At 47.8% G+C, this 18,523-nt stretch overlaps 1 protein-coding gene across 2 annotated transcripts in view; it reads right to left on the reverse strand.

Annotated features, from left to right (window-relative positions):
* arhgap24 (Rho GTPase activating protein 24) overlaps positions 1-18,523 on the reverse strand; it is a 50,092-nt gene that overhangs the window by 19,943 nt on the left and 11,626 nt on the right. Inside the window, exon 3 of one of the 2 annotated variants that reach the window (XM_068573681.1) lies at positions 12,857-12,944. In XM_068573681.1, coding sequence (XP_068429782.1) covers positions 12,857-12,944 — 88 coding nt within the window. Of the gene's footprint in view, positions 1-3,588; positions 3,630-12,856; positions 12,945-18,523 lie in introns of those variants that run through there. The other variant, XM_068573682.1, reaches the window with a different exon arrangement.

Here is an 18,523-nt window from a genome sequence, read left to right on the forward strand (position 1 = left end):
ATCAATCTTAAAGCTTTCCAGTTGAACTGTGACAGCATGAGGACACAGCACATCATGTTTCCTGTGATGGTTGATTTACTGGACTCTTAAGAGCGTTTCCAGTTTCTTTACTTCCCTGAAATGGAAACCAAAGCAGCTTTCAGGCAGGAAACCTGAATCAAACAACCTTCAGACCTCTGAACAAATAAGACCACAGTGATCCTTCATGTTTGACTTGTTTCAAAAGTCTTAACAGTCCAAAATAAAACTGTAAAAATAAGTCACAACTGACATTTATAGCAGCTCTCGTCAAATCGCCACGAAACCACGAGCCTTCTGTTCCACGCTTCATTCTCACGGTGACTCGCAGTGCGGCGTGAGATGCATCCCAAGCACCTTTGAGCCGCGCTCGACAAGAGTTTGAGGTTAGTTAAAATACTGAAATCCTGAGGAGTCGACGGTTCACACCACGAGGAGCTGAACGTCCCGTCCAAACGTTCACGGTGGTGAGTTCTGGTGAGCAGCTGTTCTGAGGAAACACTGCGTCAGACTTCATGCTTCAGAGAAAGAGACTGAAACGGATCCAAGAGAAACACCCAGAGAGCGCTGAGAAGTCCTGAAGATTTGAATGCACCAGCAGTCAAACTGTGTTTCTGCTGCGTGTGATGGTGCGTGTTCCTTACGGTTCTGTAAACGTATCTCTGTGACAGATCACCGATCGGACAAGTGCATATATATAGATATAGATATATCTATATCTATATCTATATCTATAGACATATAGATATATCAGCCTGTAAATCTGTGTAATTCATACCAAAACGAAGGATCGCAGCTTGTCTTAACATCCAAATATCTTTGAGTTTGATACAGGATGTTGTCAGTGGAAACTTCACACACACACACACACACACACACACACACACACACACACACAGCGATGGAGACAGTGACGCTGCTGTAAACATGTTTTAGTCTTCCTCCTCAGTCTGCTGCTTTGTTTCAGACCCTCCAGCTTTGTAATCTTCGTTACCTGGATGAATGTCTGGAGACAAGCCTCCTGGCCCTCAGCGAAGGGGCTGCACCTCCCTCTAAACCAAAGAAAGAAACGAGGGGTGACTCGACAAAGTACCTGTTGCTGGGCTCACTAATACCTTCTAATATCCCCTTTCAGCGCTGACGGGGGCTTCAGGCCAGATGCACACCTGCACACCTGCACACCTGCACACCTGCACAGCGACAGCTGGAGTCAGCCCTTTGAACTCTTCACACGAGGTCACTGAAACCCTTCTGGTTTATTGTTTGGCTGCCTTGGTGTTCTGCTTTTCCCTGGTGAGAACCGGCGTCGAGGGAGGATCAGAAAGGAACGTCATGGCTGAGCGGTGAGGAAGACCTTTAACCCCAGACGTGAGGAAGAGCAAAGACCCTGAATGCGTCTGTGATGTCCACGCACCTGAAGCCGCTTCCTGATGAACTCACACTGGTTATGTTCATAGACGCATTCATCAACGTTTTCATTTGCTTGATTGCTCACGGGCCTGTCGGGGGGGTGGGGGGGGGGGGGGGGGGGGGGGGGGGGGGGGCAGACGCTCATCCGTCACCCGCCTGCACGAGCTTTCCCACCACTTCATGCTTCCTCTTGGTGACGGATGACGTGGAACATGACCGACGCATGTTCCCGGTGATGCCGGAGCGGAAACCTCCCGTCTCTGTGTCTCCTGCCGGTGCCAGATGTTCACACACATCTTGTGTGAAGCACCAAGAAGGAACAAAAACAAGACTCGTCGTCCAATTGTTTCCTCAGCCGACGGGTGAGATGAGCTGTTTAGGGGTTTTGCCCGTGGCAGCAGTCCTGTCGCCGCGACAAACATCTGCGTTGTTTTCTCTGCCAAAGCCGGTTGAGGGGGGAGGATGGGGGGGGATGGATGGAGATAACGGGGAGGGGGGTGTGGTTGTGGCGGGGGGGTCGGTGGGGGGGGGGGGGGTGATCGACGTGGAGCGAGACAGAAACGCTGACGAGGAGGTCGGCTCTTTTGTGCGTCGCTGAACTGTTGCTGATGTCGTTGGGTTCGTCCTCTCGATTCGGAGCTTTGAAGCTTTGAAGCTTGAACACAGCTTCAGTCACTGCAGCGTCACTGAGTCACGTGCACGTGCACGTGCACGTGCCCTGTTTTTAAACCAGTGAGGGTTTCCAACCTGTATATCGTGTTGATGCTCTTTATAGCAGCACAGGAAGTGGTCTTTTGGCTAAATGGTCGTTTTATGATTCATCTGCATTTTTGTTTCATTTAATCAGTTCCTCCTTTGGTTCCAGAAATCAGTTTTCCACACACATTAAATCGCTTTTAGGGTCCGAAACCGTCCAAAACCCAACGGTGTCCAGTGTGATATGACGTAAGACGATGAAAAGCAGCAAATTCACACGTTCTATCGCCTCGTCGTTCATTACTTGCTCTCCCAAAAGGCAGATAATGAAACATGTTTCACCAGCTCATTCTCCTCTCGTTCCTCCTCTCCTCCGCCAGCATTCTCTGACTCTCATTCCTGCAGCGGCATCCACAGTGATTCTCCTCTTCTCTCATGTGTTGCTCCAGATTGTTTGGCCTGAGAGCGTCTCCGTCCAGCAGGATGGATTCACAGCAGCGTGTCGGGTCGTCTGCCTCGAGCGGTGAAGCAAAGTGAAGCGTGATCCAGCAGTGGGAACGTCTCTCTGCTTCTGGTGGTGCAAGACCTCATGATGAAGCTCCATATCTGTGCAGACACACCTGGGTGGTATTTCACTACTTATATGCTTTAAAAAGCTCATGATATCACATAACTGTCATGGCTCAGGTGGTTAAACCCGTTAAAGTTCATAGTGTCTGTAGGGATTGCTAAACTTTGTATTAAGTCTTCATTCTGTTAAGTTAAGACATGAAACTTTTTCTTAATTCATATGTGATGCTCAGTAAAGTGACGAAAACACACCAAGAAATGTTTGAGTTGCTCTCTGTGCTAAAGAGAGAGCAACATTAGCCGCTACTAGCATAACACATCTGACCCAACTGTAGGTGGTTGAGCTGCATTGTGGGTAATGTTAAAAGTCACTACATCAACAGAGTTGTCTACAGATTCTATACAATCAAACTGCAGCATAATTCATGAGTGAGTGCATTCCCATCCTTTAACGCCACAGAGAGCCCAACTATTAAAGATGTCATTGCATATACAATAAAGCATTTTACAAGAATAAATGACTCAGTTAGTGACAGAGCTGTCTGCAGATAAAAAGCAACATGCAGCCGCGTCCCCTGGACAGCAAAAACAGCAACGTGAGCATCGTAAAGTGACGATCTGAAATCACAGCTGCAATAAACACGCTATGTGCTGCACCTTGTAAAACACTCATGTGCCGACATGACGAATGGACGGCATGAGGAAAAAGATTCTTTTTTAATGAGAACAGTCGTTTGCAGCGCTGCGAGTATCTCCGAGTCGCAGGTTTAATAAGAGAAGTAAAGCTGTCAGCCCTCCAGTGGGAAACTTAAAACAGTGCAAAGTCTAATTATATCGCCGCCATCGCTCCAAAACAGATGTGCTGGTATTTATTACCGCCGGAGAGAGACAGACCTGGGTTGCAGTTAAGATCCATGGGGTGCCGGAGAAGTCGTGCACCCTGGTCGGCTGGAGCTTCAGGGAGCAGAAGCCACGCTGTCGCTGCTCACCGCCGGACCCCCGCCGCCACTTCTTCATCTGTTCTTGTTCGGCGCCGCAGATGAATGGATCTGCTTCTGTTGCTGTCGGACTCTCTCCAGCACTCGGCCTCTAATAACTATCACTCTTCCCCCGGAAACTTCATTCTGTCAAGTCAACGGCGGGTCAATGTGACTCGCCAATCAGCAGCACTCAGGTGGGGGGGGGGGGGGGGCTGCAGTCTGTCGGCCCCTCAGGAAGCCTTTTCCTCTGCATGCACTCCTGTCAACGCAGCTGCACGAAGCCAGCGGCCGAATGAAACCGAGCGAGCCGAAGGCAAGATGGTCTCTGGAGGAAGGAGAGGGGAGGGAGCTGCTGCTGGTGGAGGAGGAGGGGGAGGGGGGAGGAGGAGGAGGGGGAGGAGGGGGAGGGGTGGAGGAGGTGGAGGGGGAAGGGTGGAGGAGGTGGAGGGGGAGGGGTGGAGGAGATGGGGGAGGAGGGGGAGGGGTGGGCCGTAAATCAAGCAGCCCTCCCCAAAGTGAAGACCTGTAAATCTGGTGAAGGAAGAGAGCGGGCGCTCTGCCAAATGACTCATCCGTGGCGCTCTATAAATACGGCCTCGCGGGGGTCGACGAGGCCGCTGCCGGCGGCCAAGAAGCCTGCGAGACGCCGGGGTTTCACCCGCCTCTGGAGGGAGGTCTTTAATAGCCTCCTCATCGCTCTGCAGTCTCACCAGGACTTCGAAGGCGGACCCTCACATCGTTGGCTAACATCAAATGACAGACGGCGTCCCTTTGGACCTGGAGGGGGATTCGAACAGAAGACCGACACGCGACCCGCTGGTTGAACTCAGCAGGGCGACGGGGCGGCTCGTCGGAGACTTTTAAATATTTATCCAGACAGAAATCCCGTTTACATACCATCCAAGTCAAGAGTCCCCCAGCAGACAAACACACTGCAGTCCTCAGGGGGCCACGATGAGCGCTCGCAGGGACCCGTCCACCTGATCGCCGTGGAGCAAGGGCTGTGCACGAGGGTCAGAGCGGCAGGCTGATGGAGGACGCTGCTATGTGCCCCCCCCCCCCCCCCCCCCCAGTGAGCCTGTTAGCATCCGAGCTTCCTGTCCCGTTTGGGCCTCTGTGCGTTTCCTCATGCAGACGCTCACAGCGCTCAAGAAAGGAGGAAGCCTGGAATGTTCTTGCAGGAGTGAAGATGAGAAGGAGGCAGATCTACCAAACAACACGGAGGTATGCAGCTTATTGTTTGGACCTGCTGGATTCCCAGACATCCTGCTTTTTGTCACGTATCTTCTTGAATGGGCGGTCCGACAGCTCGCCGCCGCGCGCCGGTCTGGATGAGAAGCGAAGAATGTGGGTCAAATAAACGAGTGGAAAAAGTTCCCAGGTTGTGTTCCCGTTCTGCACTTTGCGACGTCTTCCTCACCATTTCTTGACCTTCACAGCTCGGATGGTAAAAGCGTTTACCACGGCGAGCCAGCGCGTCCTCTCCTCATCACCTGCCAGCTGTGTGAACACCTTGTTGCCGACGCGATGTGGGAAGCGGAGCAGGCAACATGGCGTACGCACTCACCCTACACACATGCGCTCGTGCTGCTTGCTGCTGTCTCTTCTCCTCTTGCAAAACAGTGTTTTTTTAACAGTCAAATGCCTCCACACATGTCATTTGAGCTCGTGACGAGTCAATATCTTTGATTTTGGCCTCGCTGCATAACTCCGCCTCCTCTACAGAAACATGGAGCCTTCTCCTTCAGCTGGAGGCGACATCCTCTGTCTTTCATGAACAGGCATTACTGCAAACTCACACTCAGAATCTGATGAAACCTTAAAAGGACAACATCTTCTCCAAACTGCAGACTTCCCCCGTCACGAGGAGTCAGATCAGAAGGGAGGCGCGTGCTCATGAGGAGGAGTCCAGCGCCATGAGGAGCTCCTCTCCGGCTTACCCAGACTCCCCACAGCAGCTCAGGGAACAGCCCGCTGACCTTCTCCTCATCCACAGAGCGACGTGTCGTCAGGATCTCCTGAACTCGACCCTCTCATCAACCTGTGAGCGGGTCAGGAACATGGCGGCTCTGCTTCGGTCCTGTTGAAGCCGTTTGACAGTCGTCCAGATGCTCCTCAGCACGTTGGCGCTCTGAGGAGTTTTTCTTCGATCTGTTTGAGGACACAATCCCCGAAATGCGTTTTTTTTTAATCTCTCTCAGCAACTTCTGCCAAGGAAATGTTCTCACACTCCAACGATTTCCTCCTCTTCCTCCTGAGGAAGGAGGTGTCCTCCTGCTGTTTTATTTATTTTTCAAACTGCTCCTGCTGACACGGTCCAAATGTCAGCCGGCCTCTGCAGAGGCCCACAGGCGGCGTCCTCACTTCACCTTCTGGGACGCGCCGGGGTTTGTCAGGAAAATGTCAAAACTAATAACTTCTTCTATTGACTGGACCAAACGTCCATGTTGAGATATTCCACAGAATCATTTGGAAAACCTTGACCTGCTTGTGGCAGTTCATAGGAAGACCAGCAGGAGCCAAAGAGCCAAACACACACACACACACACACACACACACACACACACACACACACACACACACACACACACACACACACACACACACACAGTGTATGTTGTTTACTGTCAACACAATTCACAGTGAACACAATCTTAAACACTGGGATCGTCTCTGGGGACAATATGACTGTTGCTGCGTTATATTTTCTCACTTCCTCGCTGCCGGCACGTTGATATAACCCGTGTGTGTCTGTCTGAGGTGGAACATGAATACAGATGAAGAAACGACAACAGGAGCGAAGCGCCTCACCTCCTCCAGGAGGCCGCACGCTGCTGCGTCACCGGCAGCAGGTTGTTGACTTCATACGCACCGCTGGAGGAACACATGCATGTGCACAAACACGTCCAGACGCACAAACACAAACACACACTGAGGAGGAGACGTTCACTTTGTGACCTTCCTGAAACTGAAGAGATTGCTTGAGAGGGAAACGACACAAAGGAAGAGAGCGTCAAATAGTTGATTTTTGCAAAACACAATCATGTCTCTCATGCTTCTCCGGCGACGTCATTATTTTTGTGTACCAGTAATGTCCATAAATCTCTGCGCTCCCTCCTCCTGCATTGACGCTGCATTAGCAGCTGCGTGGGCTTCATGCGTCCTCACGCTGATGAAATCAATACATCAGAGCAGCCTGAAACAGCGCTGCGTCTTGTTCATGCCGCGTGTCAGATGCATGTGATCAAACTCCTGCAGGTTGATATATATTCTGTCTCTGGCGGCGGGAGCTCTTTCATTTATTACAGCCGGGTGGCGTTTCCTTGAAATGCGATAGCTGAGCCTGCATTTTTACTTTAATTATGACCTTTTTTTGCATTTTCCTTTGATTTTTATTTGCCTTCTTTTCATTTGATATGTGCTTGTTTCATCTTGTGTATTATAAATCCACTGCCACACCCGCTTCCTTTGAAATCTCTGAACTATTTCCATCTCAGTGGATGACGAGTTTGATTCGTCGGCACCTGCTCTGTCTGAACTGCCTGGAGCTGTCCTCTTTATTCTCCAGCTTAATCTCTTTTATTCTACTTTATCTAATAGATCTCTTAATGCTTTCATGTATTGATGATACATGAAAGAATATACAATGAAGAGGAGGAAGGAATAGCCTTGAAATAGAGCTGCGAATGAAGCTGTGAGGCTGTCTGATCAACATATTCCAAGGTCTTACACACACACACACACACACACACACACACACACACACACACACCCACACACACACACACACACACACACACTCTACCCATGACTATGGGAATGGGGCCTATCTGAAAGCGTCCTGGCAGTGACGTGTCAGCACCACAGAGGCTCTCAAGCTGAAACACAGACGCCTGCTCGTTATGAAGAGCTCCGTTATGCATGGAGTAAATGTTTGGGCTATTAAAGCCGCCCCCCATGCCGGCTTGGCCTTTAAACAATAATATTCATAATGTAATTCCCCCATCCATCTTCCCATCATCACGTTGCTTATAGCCGACATGCCAGCGTGTAAGTAACCTCATGATGAACGGTCCGAGGTCTTATAATTACACGTCTGTCTTCACCGTCTGATAACAGCCGCTCAGTCGTTGCTTTTTAATCAGACGTCTGACTCTATAGGTTCAGGTGTTAGCGTGTTACCCTGATGGAGCACATCACACAGTGACGAGGTGTTTTTCAGTCCTTCAGCAGCTTCATGAGGACAAGAAGGGCTCTGAACATCCCGTCTGTGCACGTCTCAGTCTGATTTACTCACTCGGCCCGGCTCATATTGCCCCGCGTGATTATCATAAGTCAAGCTCACGCGTCACATGGTGTGAATTAGACATTCAGCTCGGTGATGTATGACACCCATCAGTCACCGCAGAGGTCACCGAGGTCACATGCACGTCATGATGCAGGATTACTCATGGACGCTCTAAATACAACACAAAGAAAACGAAGAAAAAGAAAGAGTCTGCTCAGTAAATGCTTATTAATAATATATATATATATATATATATATATATATATATATATATATATATATATATATATATATATATATATATATATATATATATATATATATATATATATATAATAGACTATGTTCTCAATACCAACACTGTAGAATACAAGCAATGCAAATGTGAATGAAAATGCAGTGATTCACATCTGCACTTTTATTATCAAGCACAAAGTCTAAAGCTTTGCATGATTCCATACAGACGGATCATACGATGTTAACGCTTTGCTCCAGTGGAAACCTGCATCCTGTTCTCCTTAAAGCAAAAGGAGATTAACACTGACAGGCCTGATTAGAGGATTTACCCAGCAGTGCAATGCCTTAGAAATCCACACGAGGGCGCTATCACCATAATTTACAAACTTCCCCTCAGTCGACTCACATGAGGGAATGCAGAGACTTCACTTTGTATAAAGTGAAGCCAACGATAATCTGTGACTCTGGTGGAGGAGAGGAAACCCTTCTACTCTCCAGGAAACAGAGACTCAGGCGATGAGGCGTCCAGCTGCACGCAGACGTCACCACAAAGCCCTGAATGAAGGGACGGTGGCCTGCGGGGGATAAACTCTGGAAATATTCCCATAATTCAGCAGCGCTGTGACCTGAACAGACACTCGAACCAGAGAAACAGAGAGAGAGAGAGAGAGAGAGAGAGAGAGAGAGAGAGAGAGAGAGAGAGAGGAGAGAGAGAGAGAGAGAGGAGAGAGAGAGCGAGAGAGAGAGAGAGAGAGAGAGAGAGAGAGAGAGGGAGAGAGAGAGAGAGAGAGAGAGAGAGTGGAGAGAGAGAGAGAGGAGAGAGAGAGCGAGAGAGAGAGAGAGAGAGAGAGAGAGAGAGGGAGAGAGAGAGGAGAGGAGGGAGAGAGAGAGAGAAGCGAGAGAGAGAGAGAGAGAGAGAGAGAGAGAGAGAGAGAGAGAGAGAGAGAGAGATTGAACTCTACAGCCAAAGCCGAGTGTCCATGAGCCATGCGCTGAGGGAAACAGGAGCACACTGTTCCTCCATCAAAAGCACAGCGGGGAGTGTTTCCTGTGTTGGTTCTTGTTTTACAGGATTAGGATGATTAGTCCGAGTCGGACCAGCTTAAGCTGCAGGTATTCATGCAGCTTTGACAGATGAATATGTTTTGTCTGAATTCATAACTTGCTAAAGGCGAGCTGTGTGTCGTCACACAGCTGTGTGTCTGACATTCTTGAGGGATTCAGCAGCATCAGATAACACTGGTCCTCAGCAGCAGCTTGTTCCTGTTCGCTCTGCAGACACATGGACTGAGATAAACCCCAGTTTCTATCCTGCCAGCGCTGCCTGTGTGGGAGCGACTCCCTCAGGAGTTACTTTTCTGTTGTTGTCGTCCCTCACAGGAAGTAGCAGAGTTTAGAATAGCCTGCAGGCGGCTCAGGACATGTGCTGTAGTGTCCTGCAGCGTGGCGTCAGCTTGTCCTGCGACGATGAGCTGCGTTTAGTGCCACAAACACAGATTTTGACAGCAGTGCTTTTGCATTTCTTGGGTTGTTACTCCTCTTCTCGTCAGCTCGGCCCGTGTGCGCTCATGTTCCAACGTGTCCGAGTGGAGGAAGAACTGCAGCTTTAAGTCTCACCGTGTGGGCGAGACAAACAAAGCCCCATTGTGTCTGCACCACAGTGTGTCAGTGTCAGACATCACCGTGATTCCAGTCTAAATATTGTTACGCCAATGTGCTGGATCGGCCCTCCTCCTCCTCCTCCTGCTCCTCCTCCTCCTCCTCCTCCTCCTCCTCACCTTCTGTCAGTCTTTCTTGCTTCAGGTTTTTAACACACACCATCCAGATGTGGAAGAAACAAAGACAGGAGAAGACAGATTGACAGAACCTCACGTTCAAGCTGTTTGGGGCTCAGAGTGAAGGACGAAGCTCCAGAACAGAGACACACATGTGTGTGTTGGTGTGACAGCAGTCGCCCTGCATGCAGATGTCCTGAGAGATGTCCTGATACTCCAGCGGCCGAGAGGACAACGGACATCTCTGTCCACCACAGACCCCATCACACCCGTCTGTCCTGCTGCCAGAGACTGTCTGTGTGTTGTGTTCAGTTCCACTAGTGGAATAAATGTGTCGGCTTTTCCTTTCACTCTCGCTTCTCTGAGACTTCTTTATGTGCCGTCTTCACAACAAGAAATGTTCTTGTTTTCCGTCCGTTTGAGGGCGGAGTGGATGCTGCCGAAAGGCGAAAGCAGTTTTTTGTAGCATGAGAGGTGTTTTAAAGAAACTCTGTTGAACTCGGTTGGGTTTTAACGAGCAGAGCGTGTCGTGAACGTGGCTTTTAAGGCCTTTTAACACGCAGACACAAGAAGCCGCAGCTTTGATGCTTAGAAGAAGAACGTTTACGACAAACGTTTGGAGTGAAGTGAGAGCAAAGAGAAGAAGAGCTGAGGCTGTGAGGGCCGCGAGATGCTGAGGGCTGGACTTAAGATAAGATAGAAGATAGAAGATAATCCTTTATTAGTCCCTCAGTGGGGAAATTACAGGATTACAGCAGCTCACAGGAAATACAGATAAAGATCAAGAAATATAAATAAACAGTAGAACAGCAATAAAACTAAGTTAAAACAATTAAACAGTAAGAAGAATATTAAATATACAGATGGAATACAACGTACAACAAGTAAAATGTGTATAAAAGTATTGCACCATGAGTAAAAATGTGTATCAAACATTGTGAGGAATGTAACCTCATGTATATATACATATCTATATTTATATAAATTTACATATTTCCTTCCTTCTTTGAAACGAGAGCTTAACCTTTGAAAGAGGAAATAACTACATGTGAGTTGCACAGAAGCAAACATCACTCCGGCTTACAGAAAGAGACAAAATGATGCAAATGTTACTCAAAGAAAGAAGAAAGCCTCATCAGTCAGTTATGACCTTGGTTTAAAAACAATGAAATCTGAGGGTGAAGGCCTTCATTATTTTTGGGCATTTAAACTTAACTTAAACACACATTTCAGGATACGAGCTAGTAAAACGCTTCTGTATTCATCTGTGGTGTGTATTTCCAGACAGAATAATACTCATAATCCCTTCAACCCTCACATCCAGCCCAGACGACAGGACTGTGACCCTCAGGCTGAAGGTCAGAGGTCAAGGCCGCTGAGAGCGGCACAGAGGAAAGAAGGAGTGACCAAACGTACTCGCTGTGACCGCACAACACAACTCTGTACAGGTGTGACCGCACAACACAACTCTGTACAGGTATTACCACACAACACAACTCTGTACAGGTGTTACCACACAACACAACTCTGTACAGGTGTTACCACACAACACAACTCTGTACAGGTATTACCACACAACACAACTCTGTACAGGTATTACCACACAACACAACTCTGTACAGGTATTACCACACAACACAACTCTGTACAGGTGTTACCACACAACACAACTCTGTACAGGTGTTACCGCACAACACAACTCTGTACAGGTGTTACCACACAACACAACTCTGTACAGGTGTTACCACACAACACAACTCTGTACAGGTGTTACCACACAACACAACTCTGTACAGGTATTACCACACAACACAACTCTGTACAGGTGTTACCACACAACACAACTCTGTACAGGTGTTACCACACAACACAACTCTGTACAGGTGTTACCACACAACACAACTCTGTACAGGTGTTACCACACAACACAACTCTGTACAGGTGTTACCACACAACACAACTCTGTACAGGTGTTACCACACAACACAACTCTGTACAGGTATTACCACACAACACAACTCTGTACAGGTGTGACCACACAAAGACGACACCTGGGACAGAGCATATATATATATATATATATATATATATATATATATATATATATATATATATATATATATATATATATATATTGGAGGGAAATAAAGTGCAATAGTTGTTTCTCACATCCGGTGTTTCCTGCAGTGTTTTACTGTGGATGTCTCTACTGGTGCTACTGTATCTTTTACCAGCTGTCTCTACGTCCCCAGTGTGTGTGTGTGTGTGTGTGTGTGTGTGTGTGTGTGTGTGTGTGTGTGTGTGTGTGTGTGTGTGTGTTTAAATATCTATTCCATAGACTCACATTCCTGGCATCGCTCCGCATGGGAACATACTCCAGTATTCCTCTGAGCTGCTCTGGAACACGTTTCCATACAGCCTCCTGGCGTCTGTGCTAGTGTGTGTGTGTGTGTGTGTGTGTGTGTGTGTGTGTGTGTGTGTGTGTGGTCAGTGGTTAATGTCAGCTCGTGAATGAGCTCCAGAACTAAAATAGCGTTTAGAAACTTCTTCTCTTTTCTTCTGAGAGTTCGATGTGTCGATCGATACCGCTCTCATATCCACTAAGAGCAGCCAGTTAGCTTAGCTTAGCATAAGGGTTCAAACAAGGGTCTCTGCTGGATTCAACATACAAAGGCACTGACGTGTGTATTTTATGTGTTAAGCTTTGTACGTAGCGGGTCCATCTATTGCCCTGCTTCCAACCTTAAAGCCAAGCCAAGCTAACACCATGCTAGCTGTAGCTTCATATCAAGAGTGTAAACATGAGAGCATCTTCTCATCTCACTCTCTGCAACACATATGAGTATAAATCATATCAAGAGCTTCATCTCATCTTTTCCTACCTGGAACGACCTCGAAGAGGAATTTCCCTCCTTCATCGCCGCTGGTTGGATGCTCTGAAACTTTGTTTCCTGGTAACAAAATGGCTCCCTGCGGAAAAGAAGAGCCGACGATCAGATGCAGAACACCAAACCGAGTATTTTACTTAGACATAGACATCTGTTTATTCATGTTTTTTCTGCATGATTCAGATTATCTGTGTTGTTTTTTAAAATATCCCACAAGAATATATTATTTTTACATTCTATTCATATATGCTTTTAATTCTATTTACATTGTATTTTACATGCAGCTGCACATTTGCTCTAGAACAGTTTATCTTCACGAGCTTCTCCTCCTGTAACGTTCCTGAGCATCAAAACACCGACACCATGCGTGTCACAGGATTCATTATGTTGCATCGTCACGTGTACGAGCTGGCCCGAGCCGCTGGTCCATAATAATAAAATAAATATATATAACCCCCCATGGAGCTCAGGATGGTGGAGCTCAGCACTTCTAAACGAGGCAAAAGAGGATCCGGCTCTCCGCTCGGCTCTGTCCTCTATGATGCATCGACGACTCTTCTTCACAGCATCAGCATCAGTTTCTACCAAAGTCAACCAAGACAAATAACCTCAACAACCTGAAAGTCTGAGGGCGCACGTCGTCCTCCAAGAGCATCATGGGAGGCTGGAGCCCTCGTGGACTGGACCAGAGACACACTGATAGGATTGTTTTTTAATAATAATTTAAATATCCGTCACTCAAAAGGTAAGAAAAAATACAATAAACAAACCATGCGTTTGGCCGAAAGGACCACAAGGAAAGAAACACACACAAAACAACAAGTCAATGAGTAAAACAATAAGAATATAACAATAAACTAACTCAAGTGACTTCACATTTTACCCACAAAACACAGGGTTACATTATGAGGGTTTGAATTAGCGCCATCAGCTGATCGCTTTTACTTTTGTCCGTTGGCTGATTAAACTTCACTGAAACATTAAACAGACTCATAAAAGAGTTTTATTCATTGTGGTTTTGCAGCTTTTTACAGTCGCGATCGATCTTCAAGCTGATTCATTCCTCGTGAAAAGCATTAATTTCAGCTCCAAAACTCTCCAACCGCTCAAGTATGAGTATTTGGTTATTTTATTTGGTCAGTCCCACACATGCTTTCTGTCATTTCATGTGCATTTCATGTGATACTGAAACTCATCATGAGCTGCGACCCCGTGAAGGGATGGACCTGAACCGTCATGGGCTGGATTCACACTGCGCCCGCGGCGGCCTCGCCCAGAGGTTTCCTTCAGTCGGCCTGTGACTTCCCTCTGATCGCCGGCGTGTTGCTCGGCGCCACAGAGCAGCGTGACCGGCGTGACCGCGGCCTCCAGCCGGCCACGCTAACGCACACAAGCTGTGCGTCGGTGACGGCGCTGGCGCTGAAGGACCTGAACACATGAAACGATCTGAAGGGGAGTCCGCTTCCTTCCTGCTGGAAAGAGAGAGCTCTAATGAGCCTTAACTGTGACATCCAGGAAGTAGACCCCACCTGAAGCCCCACGAGGAGCTGCTTTCAAACGGGTTGGAAAGAAGGAAAGAGGGAAGCGTGTTTGATGTGGCTGTCAGCAACAGGCTCTGTTCAGCTTCATCGTGCGGATGAAACGCTTCTTGAAGAAGTTCTTTATGAAGTTCTTTATGAAGTGAAAAGCGATTTTCATTTCGGTCACGCCTCCTGATTCCAGAGCAAACAGGATGCGACTGAAATGAAACGCGTGCGGGTGAGATGGACTTCAGAGGTACGTGCCACAGTGTGAAGCCACAACACGGACGTTGCTCTCCTCTGGCCTCAGACACACTTCCCATGCGGACATGCGTCCCCGGTGACCAGAGAGCATCGGCCCAACCCGACGGGCACGAGGAAAGAGAAGAAGAAAAACTATTTTGGGCGGTTCTCCGCATTTTTACACTGCTGTTAACGAGGATGAGGTCATTCTTTTGGGAACGCTGCAGTGACACAAACCCACTTATCTCTTGTGCGCGACCCAAAAAGCTGTGCAGACACAACGGAGGAAAGAGACAGCAGGAGGCTCAAGTCTGCATATATATATATGAGCTCCAACTTTAACATATGAGTTGCATGTTTCCTGTGATATTAATTGCATATTCAGCTGAGCTTCCAGTGTCCCTCCACCCTTAAAACCAATACCCAGCTGCAGGTGGCGTCACTACTTTGCATTGCAAAGTACACAAATGACCCCCACAGAGCCAGCAGGAGGCATATTCCTGTGCAGCACATATTTTACAGGTAAATTACTTTGCAGCTTTCAAACTGAAGCACAGCTGCACAGACGGCAGAGACGCCACGCTGCCGCTTCATGTTCATTCAGTTTGTGTCCAACAACTCAGAGCAGACGGCGTGGAGTCTGAGAGGATAAACAACGCTTATAAACAACGGCGGGACTTTAAGATAACCGGCGACCAGGAAGAAGAAAAAGCCTTGAATGAAACCTTGATATGTCTTCTGAAGTGATAATGTGACATGCAGCTCATCAGAGAGCTGAAGAACATGAAGGAAACAGATTGAAACTAGATTGTTCTGCTGGATGACGTCATGACGGCCTGCGTACAACACAGTGATATACAGCTCGAGTCTTGGTTTCAAGAAAGACACCTTCAACAAAAAACATGGGTGCAAATCCCAGAAAGCAGCGTGGTGCTTATGTGCAGAACTTTGTATAAGCAGAGAGTTCCTCCTGTACTGCAGAGAAGTGTCCATACTTTACCCACTTCCTCTAAAAACAACGCTCAGCACGTGTCATGCCTTTGCAACAGAAGCTTACTGATGCAGGACTTTTGCACGGTCGCATGTTGAGTTCCCTCCACGACCTCAGTGGGTCCAGTTGATGCAAAACACAACACGTTGCTGCACTGTGCATTGTGACTGTTTCTGTGTGTGACTTCCATCTCACGCTCGACGTAACAGTAATAATAATGTCAACTCTTTCCTTCCTGCGGCCCGGTGATCTCTCTCTGGAGCTGCTGACGTGCAGCGCCTCATGCGACGTGCCATAACATCAAACCTCACGCCGGCTTTGATTTGCTGGTCACAGCAAACAGAGGAGGAATGGCAACAGACATCGTTTGTGTGCTTCTGCTCTCAGCTCTGCCTGCAGGCGTCTGAGGCGACACAGTGGATGGATTATATGTCATGAACTGATACTGCTGATGCACATTTCTGTCTGACAGATCACTGTGTTGCAGACTGAGCAGCGGCCCGGCTGCCACATGAAATAAATACCTTTAAAGTCTCTGTTAGCTTGTCTACATTTGCTATTGTACATTTGGCAACTCATCAGCTGGATTATAATATTTAATTCAGAAGTGTCCTTGAGCAAGGCACTGAAGCTCCAGAGCTTCACCGCAGCACAAAGCTGCTTCATTTCTGAGGATGATGACATGCAGAGAATAATCCCCCACTGAGGGATTAATAAAGGATTCTTAAAAAAAAAGAAGTTTTTTTTAATAGAATCTGCATCTCGTCCCACCTGTAATACCTATACGCCCCACTAGAGGGTCACGCCCCACCTGTAATACCTCTACGCCCCACTAGAGGGTCACGCCCCACCTGTAATAGCTCTACGCCCCACTAGAGGGTCACGCCCCAGCTGTAATACCTCTACGCCCCACTAGAGGGTCACGCCCCAGCTGTAATACCTCTACGCCCCACTAGAGAGTCGCGCCCCACCTGTAATACCTATACGCCCCACTAGAGGGTCGCGCCCCACCTGTAATACCTCTACGCCCCACTAGAGGGTCACGCCCCACCTGTAATAGCTCTACGCCCCACTAGAGGGTCACGCCCCACCTGTAATAGCTCTACGCCCCACGTCATCCTCTGTAACCAGAGGATGATGTCATCAGACGCACGCCTGACGACATCATCGACGTACACAGGAGGGTGTTTGGATCATGTCCACATCATCGTGATGGCGCCGTGTGAAGAGACGCAGCGTGGCGTCTCAGGCGGAGCCTGGTCTGCGTTCCTCAAGGTCGACGTGGTCCAGAGCCTGCAGAGCGGTGAAGGTCAGAGGAGCCGTACGGCGCTGGTGTGTTATCAAGAGGCGGCAAGACGACACAGTCTAGCAGGGTGAATAATTACAGAGCCGCAGTGGCATTTCACTCACCGCCGCTAAAGGCCGAGGTCAAACAGTTTGCAGAGGAACACACAGGACTCAGAGCATCATTGCTCTGTTGCATTATTGAGTTATTGCAATTCCTCATTGTCGTACTTTCCTTCAGACCCGTTTGTCTGAGCTGGTGCTCTGAATATTTATCAACTCACTCGCAGGACTTGTGACGAGAATGCTAATGTGCTAATTACATATTAATATGTCGTTGACTTCTTCTGTCATTGTAATATCATCAAAGGGGTTTCATTCATTCATTTACAACTCCCTCATTCAGTCATTCATAATTGTTACCTCGCTCCCTCCTCTGGAATACAGATGAGTGCTTTAAATTACAATAATCAAAACCATTTCACCCGCCGAATGAATCCGGTCTCTGTTTATGGTTCAGCCAGATGTAATCTGAGAACCTGTGTGTGTGTGTGTGTGTGTGTGTGTGTGTGTGTGTGAGAGAATGCTTGTGTGTGCGTCTCCACGGGCGCGTACGGCAGGCAGATGGCATGTTGACGCTGAGCCCACACGTGCCGGCCCTGCGCATGCTCTGCGTGACCTTTCACCTCCGTGTGACTCCGTTCTTCAGATTCCCGGCGTCGCTCGTTGAGGTTCGGCCCGACGCGCTCCCACGCGGACAAGAATAATGCACTCCTTCTCATGATGTGTGCCGGCGCTGCTGCTTCATCCTGGCAGGACCAGTTCAGAGCCGCGTGTCATGTGTGTCGAGGAACACGACAACGTCGTGAACATCTGGACAATACTGCAAATCATACCGTCACTGGTTCACTGGTGTTCACTGTTAAGGTCTTTTCTTCTTCGGTTAAGTGGTTTTAGTCACTTTTCCTCTCAGGATCACATTACTAAACGTGTTAGTAGCGACAAACCCACACAGGGCCGAACAGCTGGAGAGTCTCCTTTAAAAAAAGTGTTTTAATACTTTCTTTTTACCTTTGTATCGCAAACAGAAACCATATGTGCAGAAATGAAAATCACACAGTAATAACTAGGACAGGAAGTGTCTGGTTGGCTCTCTCCTCTCAAACACGACATGCAAGTTGTCGTTTCTTGTTGTATTGAGGTGTGAACGTGTTGCAGCGTTGCTCCTCTTGGGTTCTTATTCCAGATGTTAACATCTCCATCTCACAACACTGGACAGTTTCCATCAACTCAGAAGGTTCACAGCTTCCTTCAGATCACTGTTTTGTTTGTATGTTTGTACCTTCACTGTTTTGTTTACTCATAACTGTTCTCAAAGTATTATTTTTAAAAGCAGAGGCTGCGTTCAACAACAAAAAGCGATAAAAAGATAAAACTTATTGTCACGTTTATCCTCTGAAGAGCCAGATGTTTCCCTCCTGGATGAGACTGAAAACAGAGCTGAAGGTAAATGTTTGACCAGAAACACTTGAAGCTATAATAATATGTATAATAATAATATGTGTAATATGTATTGTTACACTGAGTAAGTATTTCTTTTTAAAGAGTCATAAGTATAGGGAG

The sequence above is a fragment of the Clinocottus analis genome, unplaced genomic scaffold (genome assembly GCF_023055335.1).
Source record: "Clinocottus analis isolate CAN_PGR_092001 unplaced genomic scaffold, fCliAna1.0.p SCAF_13, whole genome shotgun sequence".
Classification (NCBI taxonomy): domain Eukaryota; kingdom Metazoa; phylum Chordata; class Actinopteri; order Perciformes; family Cottidae; genus Clinocottus; species Clinocottus analis.